The sequence below is a fragment of the Tursiops truncatus genome, chromosome 2 (assembly GCF_011762595.2).
Source record: "Tursiops truncatus isolate mTurTru1 chromosome 2, mTurTru1.mat.Y, whole genome shotgun sequence".
NCBI lineage: Eukaryota > Metazoa > Chordata > Mammalia > Artiodactyla > Delphinidae > Tursiops > Tursiops truncatus.
The window spans coordinates 107,683,844-107,696,880 of record NC_047035.1 but is presented as its reverse complement, the minus strand read 5'-3'; the positions used below and the strand labels follow the sequence as shown (position 1 = coordinate 107,696,880).

At 45.5% G+C, this 13,037-nt stretch overlaps 1 protein-coding gene across 5 annotated transcripts in view; it reads right to left on the bottom strand.

The window, feature by feature from the left end:
• Positions 1-13,037, bottom strand: part of SLC24A1 (solute carrier family 24 member 1) — a 42,083-nt gene that overhangs the window by 16,155 nt on the left and 12,891 nt on the right. For all 5 annotated transcript variants that reach the window (XM_073798906.1, XM_033849436.2, XM_073798903.1 and 2 more), the window contains 1 exon segment: positions 10,828-12,835. In XM_073798906.1, the coding sequence (XP_073655007.1) occupies positions 10,828-12,705 (1,878 nt within the window). In that variant the 5' untranslated portion in view covers positions 12,706-12,835.

Sequence of the window (13,037 nt, the reverse complement as noted above, 5' to 3'; positions counted from 1 at the left end):
TCTGGGAAGCTAAGGTGCCCAGCTAATTCTCTCTTATTGACTCCTTTTCCTTCATAGCACTTTCCCCAATCTATTGTATGTTATTTGTATGTTGGCAAACCCAAGTAAATTGACTGTCCCACTAGAATCTTGAAGGCAGACTATTTCATCCATGACACATGCTTGTATGTAAAGCATGAGAACACTGCCTGGCACTTAGCAAGGGTTCAGAAAACATTGGTTGAATGAATGAATGAATGAACAGTCTCCTGCATATACCTAACCAATTCCAATTCCTAGTCCCTTGTTCATGCCTTTGCCCTCTGCCTAAAATGCCTTCTCCATTCCTCTATGCCTAACAATTTTTCAGAAAAATCAGGGTGAATTCTTACATAAAGCTTTCCCAAATGGCCCCTTTCACCCCCACCCCAGCCCTCACTCCAGCTCTCGACAATACCTCTCTCCTCAAAAGCTGTATAACAACAGTGGACACATTTTGTGATACCAAAAATCTGGCTCTATAATCGAATAAGTGCTTGCTAGTGTCCTGGGGAAGCTGTAGGGCAGCCAGCTGGGGAAGGGGACAGACCTAGAAGACCCGAGATGAAGAATCATTACGCCCACAGTATTTACTCTCTGAACCACTAGCTTGCCACTTTGCATTTACTATCTCGTAACACCATCCGAACTTCTAAAGAAATCATCGTTGTTCACACGTATTAGTTGTCTACCCAGCTAGACTTCATGTCTTTTTGAACTACGATATAGTTATCTCTGTTCCCCTAACCTGTGGCATAGTGTCTTGTACACAGCAGATGCTCGGTTAAGGACAGCTCAACGAGTAGATATGCCAAGTGACCTCTAGCGCCATCTTCAGGCAGCAGAGTCACCAATGGCTGCCCCCAGTAATTGTCTTCACCTTCCACTGCCTCGCCCACCTCACCAACCTCCATGGCCAGAAGTAGAACTGGACTTGCTACACTCCCATCTCTGCCTGATCAGAAAATACAGAGAATACTGCCTGATTCAGGGCCACCCACCCATCCATCCGCCCGATTTGTTCACTCATTCAGTTCTTAATTTCTGAGTACCTGCTGTTTACCGGGCACTGTGCTAGTGCTGTAGGGATACAAAGATGTTTAAGGCATGGATTCTACTTACAGAAAGGAATTGAGACCAATGATAACATGAACACATGACAAAGCAGAATGTGCCTGAAGAAATGAGAGGCACAGATTAAGGTGCTGTGCTGGGATGGACACGGAAGCCTTCTGAAAGTAGGTGAAGTTTGGATAATCTTTGAAGGATGGGAGAGGTTTGAATGCTTGGATACACATTGTTGAATGAATGAACAAATGGACGAACATACAAATGAATGAACCAAAGCAGAAATAACCAATCTGAATATGAAGGGGGCACTGTGGATTTTCTGAACAAATCCCCTCTTTCACAATTCTGGGATATTGGAGGCTACAGCACCAAACCCCACTGGCCCAGCCACCTCACTATTTATCACATCCAACTCTCACCCAATGAGTTCTTAGAAATACAAAAGGCCAGGCTACCCTTTGGGATGGCTGGTTCTGTCCACAAAAGGGCAGGAGAGACTGACTTTTGCCCCACGAAGCACATGCCTAATGATTTCTCTTCCATTCAGATTTATTTAAGTCAAAATACTTCTCTACGGGTTCACTGTTCATTGCACATATCAACATCTTCTACCCTCAGTATGCGCTTCTAACTTTCTGAAGCCCTTCACATGCATTTTCTCATTCCATATTATTAATTCTATGAAACAGACAAGGCTAGTATTATTATTGCTATTTTGGCAGATGACAAAACTGAGATGCAGAAAAGATTCTGTGACTTGCCCACACTCACAACAATAGTGAAAGAACCCCCGACCTCCTAATCTCTATTCAGAGGATTGTTTTTGTTGTTTTTACTAAATCACATTTTTTTCCCAAGCATAAATAAGGAAATGAAGTCAAATTTATATTTCCTAGTGGCTCTGTTTCATATTATTGACATTTCAGGTAAATGGATATAAATGTTTGTCTACATTTGAGTGTGACTGATGGGTAGCGGTACCAGCAAGTAGGTGCTTTCAGAGTATGCCCTTATTACAAACACATTCCCACATCCACCTCTCACACTACACCAATCATCCTCCTTTTTCTTCAGCCCCATCATCCCCACCTTCTCCCTCTCCTCATGAAAATTAACCAGAGGGCTGAGGAAACCAAAGAAGATGTCTTCATGCCAGCCAAACCCCCAACACCTGTGATGCATCTTGATGAGGATGAGCAACAGTATCCCTTGCAGCCAGCCGTTCACGGGAACCTGTGCCGGTGAACAAGGCGACCCTTCGGGGGCTTGTCCTCCTGACCTCCAATTCCTATCTCCCACTGATGTAGCAGTTAATCATTGACCTCTCCCTTTCTAGACCACCCATGACACAGTTCCTGAACTGCACATTCTGGTCTGCGTGTTTTTTGAAACATTCATTCAACAAATATTTACTGAATGCCTGGTTGAGTCCTACCTTCATTGAATACAGTCTAGCACCCTGATCCACTCACCTGTCTAGGCTGGAAACCCAAAAGTCTGCCCAAATTCCTCCTCGCTTCCTCACAGCTCATCTACAACCAACTGTCAGATCTAGTTCCTGAAAGTCCTCAAATTCGGCCTCATGTCTCTATTCTGCCTACAATGCTGCAACAGCCTCCTGACTCCTGGACTGCTCCTCTTCTGGTTCCTCATTCACTCGTTAGCCAGAGTGATTTTCTGAGCAAAGCACATCATGTCCCTCCCCTGCACCCTGGGGGCTCAGTGTCCTCAGGAAGGAGTCCACACTCCTTAGCTGAGCATATTCCACCCTCCTGCTTACCTCCAGTTCAGTGCTGTCCAATAGCAATAGAACGCAAGCCACACATGCAATTTTAATTTTTTTAGTAGCCACATTTTTAAACAGTAAAAGAAACAGGTGAAATTAATTTTAATAATGTACTTTATTTAACCCAATATATCAGAATTATAATTCAACATGTAATTAATATAAAAATATCAATGAGCTATTTTACCTTTTTTCTCATATTAATATACCCAATGTATATTTCATACTTACAGCACATCTCAATTCAGACTAGCCCCATTTCAAGAGCTCAGTAGCTACATGTAGCTAGTGGCTCCCATACTGGACAGTGCAGCTATAGTCTCATCACCCTCTCTCATTCCCCTGGCCTTTATACATGCCTAGGAGACTCCTATCCCTTCTTCAGTCAGCCAACCCCTGCTTGTCCTTCAAGATTCAGCTAAGAATCACCTCCCTTAGGAAGCCTTCCCTGACTTTTGTTGAGATGTCCACTCTCGGCAGTGCTAAATCCCTCAGCACTTACCTATAGCATTACACATGATATGGTAAATATTACTTTTATTTTTCTGTCTTCCCCACTAAGGGGGATTTACCACAGAGCTGATGAAGCTTAAACTTCAGGGCCCATCTCTCCTCTCACAAACACTTTCTGAGGCCTCATAATTAATTTTGTAGCAATAGTTTTATATTCCTTTTCTTAAAGAGTGTCAGACCCCACAAAACCTGGATCAACTCCTGCTCCTCTGCTAGGTTGAGCCCCTTGAGTGCTGCCTTATTTCTCACTGTATCCCCAGACCCTACACAGGTTTCATACAAAGAGATTCCATAAATGTTTGCCAAATGAATGAACATCAGAGTTCTTTGGGGCTTAATCCTAATCTCTCTCTCTCTTTCAAAGTAGCATCAGCTGGTCCTTGATTTTAATAACCATACATTTGTTGGCGATTCACAAATCTCTATTTCCAGCCCTGACCTTGTTCATAAGCTTTAAGCCCATTTGTGCAACTGTCTCATAGACATATCCACTTGGAGGTGACATAAACACTCAAACTCACCATTCCAGAGCGGGAACTTTTGAGTCTTCCTAAACCTGTTCTTCCTGTAGTCTTCCTTTTCTCACTAGGTGGCGCCACCATCCACCCTGCTGCTCAAGCGAAAAACCTTGACTTCCACTCACCCTCCACATCCACACCATCACCAAATCCAGACGATTCTGTCTTCAAAATATCTCTCAAAGATACAAACACACACACACACACACACACACACACACGCGCGCTGGATGCCCACAACAGCCTCCTAACTGGACTCCCTACTTCCACCCTTGCACACCTACCATTCATTTTGTACATAGCAGTTAGGGAGTGACCTTTTAACTATGACTCCTCATTACATCATTTCCCATTGAACTTCAAATAAAATCCAAACTCCGTATCTAATCCACAAGGCCCTGATGAAGCAGCTCTCATCCCCGTCTCTAGTGTTATCCTGTACCACTCTCCCCTTACTCACTATACTGGCCTCCAGTTCTTTCTTCTAGTGCACCAAGGTCTTTCCCTGCTCTGAGCCTTTGCAAATGCTGTTTCCTCTTCTTCCCCTATGGAGCATGGGGAAGAATTCCAGAAGAATTCTCATGGAACTCTACTTGGACTGTCTACTTGAACTTCTCCTCCTCCAGGAGGACTCCCCTGCTCTTCCTCGCTAAAGGGGGCCCACTACCTACAGTCACTCTCCATCACATACACTATTTCTTTCACAGCACTTTTCATACTCAGAAATATGTTATTTTACTTGTTTATCATCCATATGCCCACTCCCCCACACTAAAACATTTTCTGTTAGTTTTATATTTCCAATTTATTCAGGTAGCAGAGCACCTAGAAATCATGCTGTTATTTGTAGAACACCATGAATATCTAATTTCATATTTAATCTCATCACATACACTAGGAAAAAAGATTACTCTGTTGTAGGAGTAACAGAATACGTAAAATCTCTTAGAAGCATACACACATCCATGGAAACAACACGCTATTCTGCCAGGCATGACCAGATGTTTGAGTTTTTCTGTTAATATTTGTTTGTTTCTTATGCATTCATTTTGTCATCTGCTAGCACGCACAAGCAGATGAATGCTGAAAGCTTAAGAAAATTTTATGAAGAAAAGAAGCCTTTACACTGAGAATTTGATTCTTACCATATTTTCCTGACAACTGGAGGGAAGCTGACTATTATTTAAGAAGTTAGGTAATTCCCTGGACTCCACACTCTCACTGCCGAGGGCCCGGGTTGATCCCTGGTCAGGGAACTAAGATCCCACAAGCTGCGTGGTACGGCAAAAAAAAAAAAAAAAAATTAAAGGAGGGAACCCCTCAGCCTAGCTAGGATGAGTTCTTTGGGAGCAAAGTGGATTCCCTGCAGGCTAGTAAGGTCAGGCCCACAGAGGCAGGAAGGGCCCTGGTGGCTGCTTCCTGTCCAGCACCCCTGTCTCCACAGCAGACAGCTGGTTGTCTAGCAGTACAGGTCACTGGAGTAAATGTTAACCCTGACAGGAAAGGGATGACTGGTTCCTAAGGAGGCACCAGGTTTGTCTGCTTGGGGTTTCTGCTGGTTGGTTTAAGAAAAAACCCTGCCAAGAAGAAAATAGCCTGCAATGCACTTAAGAAAGAGTGGCAGACTTCTTCCTGGAGTTTCACATTCTGAAGTATTCCTGGGGGCTGAATGTGGATATGGGGTTTCCAAAGGAGCCCGGACCAGTCTCATTCCCCACCTTGCATCCCTTTTCACCACTGGTGCCCCACAGGGCTGTCTTGCCAATCAGCATCTCATGCAGCTGGCCAGTTATTTCTAGCTAAGCTTGTAGCTCTCTCTATAAAGAAGGTCCCATCATCCTTCAAATACAAATAAGGCTTTTTGGCCAGGCTAGAGCCTCAACTTTGGCTTTCTGCAACTATACATGGTCAAGGAAGGTCAAATATTTATCATTTGGGGCCAGAACAAATAACACCGAGAGCTTTAAAACCAGGTAAAAAAGTTTCAGAGCAAGCTAAGTTAGACTGTGTCGATAACTATGCAAACACTTACCATTTCTGGGCTTCCCTGGTGGCACAGTGGTTAAGAATCCACCTGCCAATGCAGGGGACATGGGTTCAAGCCCCGGTCTGGGAAGATCCCACATGCTGCAGAACAACTAAGCCCGTGCACCACAACTACTGAGCCTGCGCTCTAGAGCCCATGAGCCACAACTACTGAAGCCCACGTGCCTAGAGCCTGTGCCTAGAGAAGCCACCAAAATGAGAAGCCCGCGCACGGCAACGAAGAGTAGCTCCCGCTAGCCACAACTAGAGAAAGCCCGCACGCAGCAACGAAGACCCAATGCAGCCAAAAATAAATAAATTAAATAAGTAAATTAAAAATAAATTAATTAATATATCTCAAAAAAAAATTTACCATTTCTTCATTGGGTTCATAAAAGGCATCCTCAAACCAATACATGTCAGTTTGACAATGTTGTCTGAAATATTTTTAGCTTTGAATTTTTTTTTTCCAGCCAGTGTGAAAAGAAAGACTCTAAAATAGTTACTATGTGTCTAGGTTCAATGATACATTTATTTTTTCTGAAAATACTCTTAAGTAATTTCTGATTAGAATCATTCACAAAAAAAACTTTATCCTGGTTCTAGATTACCAGAGCAGAATAAAAAGTAAAGTGAAAGGTCCTCCAGCTGAGAAACTCCACAGATAATCAGTTGGGTGAATATCTGATAAGAAAATGAATCATTCTCAGTTGATCTTACATCTCCAAATTGTTCAGGTAGGAGAACACCTGCGATTATGTTGCTTAGTAAAACACCACAGGGGTATTCCTATTCGTTTACTTATTGTCTGTGGCTGCTGTCAAGCTAACAACAACAGAGTTGAGTAGTTGGATAGAGACTATATGGCCTACAGAGCGTAAAATATTTACTGTCTGGCCCTTTACAGTAAAAGTCTGCCGACCCCTACACTAGTCCATCCCATTCGCTTTACAGATGAGCAGCGTGAGACCTCGAAGAAAAGCAAAGTGACTTTGTAGCACTTTGCACAGTGTTCCTTTTATCAGTTACTTTTGTCTATGTCTGTCCCTTCTACTGGAAGGGACATGATCTTTTTACTTCCCACACTGCTTTTCATTTAAGTGCTTAATAATATAGGTTTGTGGAGTAGCACTGACTTGCCCAGGATAACAGGGATAGTTAGCCATGGATACTGGGTTAAGACCCAGATAAATGGATTCATAAACTGGTGATAAGGACCACCAACTAGCTGCGTAACTTTGGCAGAGTTAATTATCCTCTCCGAGCCTCAGAGTCTCCTCATCTGCAAAATGGCAATAACAATTTATTCTTGCAGGGTTGTTTTTTTTTTTTCTTTTTTGGCCACGCTGCAGGGCTTGGGGGATCTCAGTTCCTCGATGAGGGCTTGAACCTGGGCCACAGCAGTGAAAGTCCAGAATCCTAACCACTAGGCAACCAGGGAACTCCCCTCCTGCAGGGGTTTTATGAGAAATTGTCGAGATAATGTACGTATGTCATAGGCCCCCCACAAGTATGGATTCCCTCCCCTACTCCTTTTTCTCTATAAACTGGAGACCCTGACCTGTTAAGAGTTCCCTGAGGAAACCACCAAATACTTGTGGAGCTTCTGCTTTAGGGATGAGACGTTGGGCTCAGCACTTTGGGAGATATAAAGATTATTTCCCCCATTTAGTGGCAATGATGACCCTAACACAGTGGCCACACCTCACCCCAGGCTGCCAACAGAGGAAGGGGGAGGCCCAAGTGTCTTTCCCGTTCCTGTTTCCCTCCAAGAAGGAGCTGGCTCCCACTGCCCTCTAATTGTCTTCCCCCTGCTTAAACTTCCTGAGCACTTGTGGCTTTGATTTCTCCCCAACCCTCCTCCTTGACTCCCTATCACTCGCTCTGGCCTTTCCGCACTTCTCTCTTACTTCCTTACCTTTGGGTGTGTGGCTGACTGAATAAGCCCAGTTTCCCTGACCCCCTGCCTTCTCAAGGAGAAGCTCAAAGAAGGAACCCATTAGTCAGGGAAGAGGTGTGAACTGATAGGTCAGCATGAGTGAGTGAGTAAGCAAGGCATGTTCATTTTCATAAAGTTTCATAGTTAAAGTAAGATAATTTGCAGAGGTGAGTACACATTCTTGCATAAATCACAAAAATGAATACCAACACAGTTTACTAGATCAAAGACTGGATTTTCAGAGAACTGCTTCAAGAATTCAAACAGAATGGCTTGCCTCAGTCTGTCACTGAAGTACAGGATAATTTACCTCCCTCTAACAAGATCACAGGTCTTGGGGCAGCCAAACACAGACAGAATGATATAAGCAAAGGCAGTTACCGCTCTCTCTGGCTTTAAGAAACCTGGGGTGAAACTCCAAATCCAGATGTTTTTAAAAATCACTTCAAAATAGCTACACTTTAATTATCTGGACTAATTTTTAGAAGGTAGTTGTTAGTGCTGCAAAGTCCTAACTATAGGTTTTCAATTTTAAATAAATATAAATTTACTTTCAAGGACAGCCAGTATTTCAACCTGTTTTTTTTTTTTTTTTAATAATGCTGTTAATAAAATTCATACTGGGGCTTCCCTGGTGGCACAGTGGTTAAGAGTCTGCCTGCCGATGCAGGGGACACAGGTTCATGCCCCGGTCCAGGAAGATCCCACATGCCACGGAGCGGCTGGGCCCGTGAGCCATGGTCGCTGAGCCTGCGCGTCCGGAGCCTGTGCTCTGCCATGGGAGAGGCCACAGCAGTGAGAGGCCCGCGCACCGCAAAAAAAAAAAAAAAAAAAAAAAAAAAAATTCATACTGGATCTGTTTCAATAAATAGATAAGAACAGTTGTAATCAGCACTGCTCTCACTGGTTGGCAAAGAACTGCTACTAAAGGCCTTGAAGAATGTTTTAAGTAAGTTACAAATTCTCTTTTGAAATCATGATTATGCTTTACTTGCTTGGCAAGCTTTGCTTTGATGGTCTAGTTCTGACAAAATTGAAAATTGAGAATTTGCAGAGTTTAAATAAAAACAGAATTACTATGAAGGACTGGGAGGCAAGTCAAGAGGCATTTTGATGTGGACCATTTTTAAAGTCTTTATTGAATTTGGTACAATATTGCCTCTGTTTTACATTTTGGCCTTTTGGCCATGAGGCATGTGGGATCTTAGCTCCCCGACCAGGAATCAAACCCGCACCCCCTACATCGGAAGGTGAAGTCTTAACCACTGGCCCACCAGGTAAGTCCCAATTTTGAAAACTGCTGGCCTAATGTATACCAAGGCATTAGATACTTTCTCAGAGAATAGTACCAGACTTCATGGCCACCCTCAGCAAAGCCTGCCCTGAGAACTTCATGAGGAGGGAGGACCCTGTTTCCTCATATTAAATGAGGTAATGCTCTGAGCCTCCCTTTCTTTTTTAAGCCTCTGGCTTCTTAAGAGCAGTCATCTGGAGGGAAATAGTACCGAATGGGGAGTTAGGATACTGGGTTCCCATTCCAGTGAGGATACCTTCTGGCTGTCCAACCCTGGGCAGGATATTTCTCCTTTTTGGGCCATCTGCAAAAATGTACTAATTGGAAGTCGGCTGACCAGATAAGAGAAACAACAGCTGTGCTGGGCCTGACAGAACGGAACTCATTTAGACACAAGACATTATCAATGAATGTTACCGCTACACAGAACATTTGCATGATTAGTTGGACTCTGTCATTTCCGCCAGAGATGGGAAAGGACCTGTCCAAGGTCACATAGTTAGAGGCAGAACTGGATTAGAACCCAGGTTTCCTGACTCTCAATTCTATGCTCTGAACACCACACATACCTCAGAAGTCCTAAAGGAAGTACATTTCATCTCCTTGTATCACACATCTCTGAGACACGTTGCTGAGTTTGGTCTCCATCCTGCCCACTCATCAAAACTGCACTGGATTAAGCAGCTAAATCCTTCCACTCTTTGCATGCAAAATTCTGCTCACACTAGTGGCCTGAGATCTGAAACAGGCAGGCTATGAACCAACTTTTGCCCAAACTCACCCTTTAGGAGCATGAGAGAAATGGGGGTCTGCGTTCCCTAGGGAACCCTCACTTTGGAGTCTCAAGGAACAAAATACTTGGGGATGAATTTTTAGAGATCACTTTCCCAATTAAATTTCACTATCCAGATTATTGAATCATGCAATGAATTTAGCAGGAAGGTCCCTCACAGGGGCAGAGAAATTCTTGGAAAGGAACTATGGGGTCAGAAGAATGCCCCAGAGTTGGAGCTCTCAGTCTCCAGTCAGCACAGAGAAAGGGCTCTGAACTCACGGCTGGCTTGTCAGTGGATGAGTGGAGCTCCCATCTTCAATATTTTAAAAACAAAACAAAACTCAAAAAGCCCCCTCCTTCTCAGATCCTAACCAAACTACCAGCCCCTCCAGGCCTGGAATGTGAATAAACAGGATTAAATGAAAGTGAGGGTGCTAGATAAACCCTACACACCATGCCCATTTTATCATTTTTCCCTGCCTGATATCTCCTTGGACATTCTCCAAAGCCCAGCTCAAATGTCATTTCTGAAGACCCAATCAGAACAACCCGGGTTCATCCTGGCCCCACCATCTATTTGCTGTGTGACCTTGAACAGGTGGTTTAACTTCATTAGGCCTCAGTTTCTTCCCTTGCCAACGGGGGATCCTAATAATAACCATTTTATAGGACGATTAAGGGCTGACCCAAGTTCACTCCTGAAAAAGCCCCAGCATAGTGCCTGGCAGAGAACAGGACTCTATAAATATTGAATGCATTGCAAGGGAACCAGAACACTCACTCATCTCTTGAGGTCTGACCTAGCACTTTCCATTCTTCAGTCCCTGGCTTTCCCCCACCCCTTTTGCCCAAAAGGGGGCAGAGAAGCCTGAGCCAACCTGTTCTTACCTTGCTAAGGTCCCCTAGGGCCATGACCTTGGGCACTGGCCTCCTGCTGAGCTGCTTCTTCACCCAGAGCTCAAGCTGTTTGTTCCACTTCATGGTGAACACATAGAGGGCATAGGCCAGAAGAAGCAGCAGGCTCTCCCACCAGACAATGAGGCTATCCAGGAAGAAGAGGATGAGCATCATTAGGTCAAGGATGTAGAAGGTGATGTCACGGAACAAGGGCCACCAGGTGAGGTTGAGGATCTCCCGGGAGAAGAGGGCACAAGTGCCAATGACAAAGAGGATGTTGAACACCGCAGAGCCCACTATGGTGCCGATGCCCACATTGCTATGGGAGATGAAGATGCCGATGAGGGAGGTGAAGAGCTCGGGGGCAGAGCCTCCAGCAGCCATGAAGGTAGCACCTGCCACATCCTCAGAGATCTGCAGCTTGTCTGTGATGACACCCAGGGCTGGGACAAAGTACTCGTCACAAACGATGGCCAAGGCTACAAACACATACAGCATGCCAAAGATGTGCAGGACCACCCAGCCCTGCCTCCGCTCCTTCACACTGAACAGGTCTCGGGGGTACTCTGCCTTGGGGTGGAGGTCTGGCTGCCCAGAAGGCAGTACTGAGGGACTGGGAGTCTCTGGCATCCCAGCTGTTGTCAGACTGGGGGAGGGGTCAGTGGACGAGACTGGGACTGGCTCCACAACCACACAGTGATGGACCTGAGTGGTCGGACTTGCCCTGACCCTGGGAGTTGCTGGAGTGGTGGGTGCTGGTGAAGGGTTCTTCACCAGCCCCCAGAAGGTGGCTGAGGATATTCCAACGGTCGGTGCACTGGTTCTGGACGAGGGATTCCTAGCCTTCCACGCAGCAGTAGAGGCTTTGGTTTCTGTCGTGATGCTTACTGCCACCTGCCCCTCAGAGGTGGCTGCGGTGTGCTCCAGGACTGTTCCTTGGGGTGTTGTCAGGCTGTTTTTTCCCACTAACCCCCGGTGGTTGGTTGAGCTATTATTGTCCACTCTTCTGGTGGTAGTTAGGGTCTTCTCTTCTGCCACATTCCTTGGAGAAGTCAAGATGTCGGTTTCTAAGTCATTTATCAGGAAGGGTAGGGCGTTATCAGTTACTCCCTTGAGAGGAGTTGGGGTGGTTTCCCCCAATACTCTCTTGGAAGGGTTGGTCTCCAGTATTTTGTTGGTTGTCATAATTTCACTGTCTTTCACTGTTGCTCTGGGGGTGATCCCATGGCTCCTGGTCATTGTCATGAATGTGGATGGGGCGTAACTGTTCACCATCCTACCAAGTGGGGATGGGGTGTATTTCCTCACCTTTCCCCTGGCTTGAGTTGGGCGGTAGCTCTTCACTTCTCCCCTGCGTGTTGCTGGGGTATAATTATTTACCACTGGTCTGCCTGAAGTTGGAGGGTAGTGATTCAGTGCTCCACTGGGTGTGGCTGGGGTGTCTTCCTTCACTTTTTCTGTGCGGGCTGCTGCTGGGCTGTCGCTGCTCTTGGGTGTTGCTGGAATGACGTTGGCTATTCTTCTAGGTATACTGGGGGTGTTCTCCATTGTTACACCAGGTGTTGTTCCATCTCTGCCTACTGTGGCTTGGGGTGCCCATGTCTCAACCTCCATCTCAGGGCTAGATTTTGGAGGGTCACTGCTCACCATCATCATCTCATTGTTGGAAAGGTCCCGGCTGGCTAGTTTTACAGGGTGTTGGGAAGAGACTGCTGCCCACAGTGAAGGGAGCCCCCGGGGGCTCCTCAGGTACTGGTAGGTGGAACCCATGATCAGCATTCCCAATAGGAAGAGGAGGCGCCTCCAATGAAGCCGCTTTGGCCAGAGTAACCGCCTCTCCTGCACTCCCATCCTGATCAATTTCCCCATGATGGCCAGTTATGCCTGGTTACAGAAGGCCTCTCATTCTGTCCACTGAAAGACGGGGGCTGCTCTGGGATTTAGATTAGAAATCAGAGAAGATTTCTCCATGAAGCCCAGCCAGGGGGTAACCACAAACCTAGAAAGAAGAAAAAAGAAGAGGTTATTTGCTCCTAAAAAGAGAGCTGGGATCCACCAAATCCTCATCTGGAAGAGTGACTATTCACACAGGGGCCTTTGTAGTGAAAGGCAGTTGTTTCTGCTGGAACAAAACAACCCCTGCCCCCTGCTCCAGGGGGCAATGTCTCCTCATGGGAAAAAGAGCATCTTGGGGTCCTCTT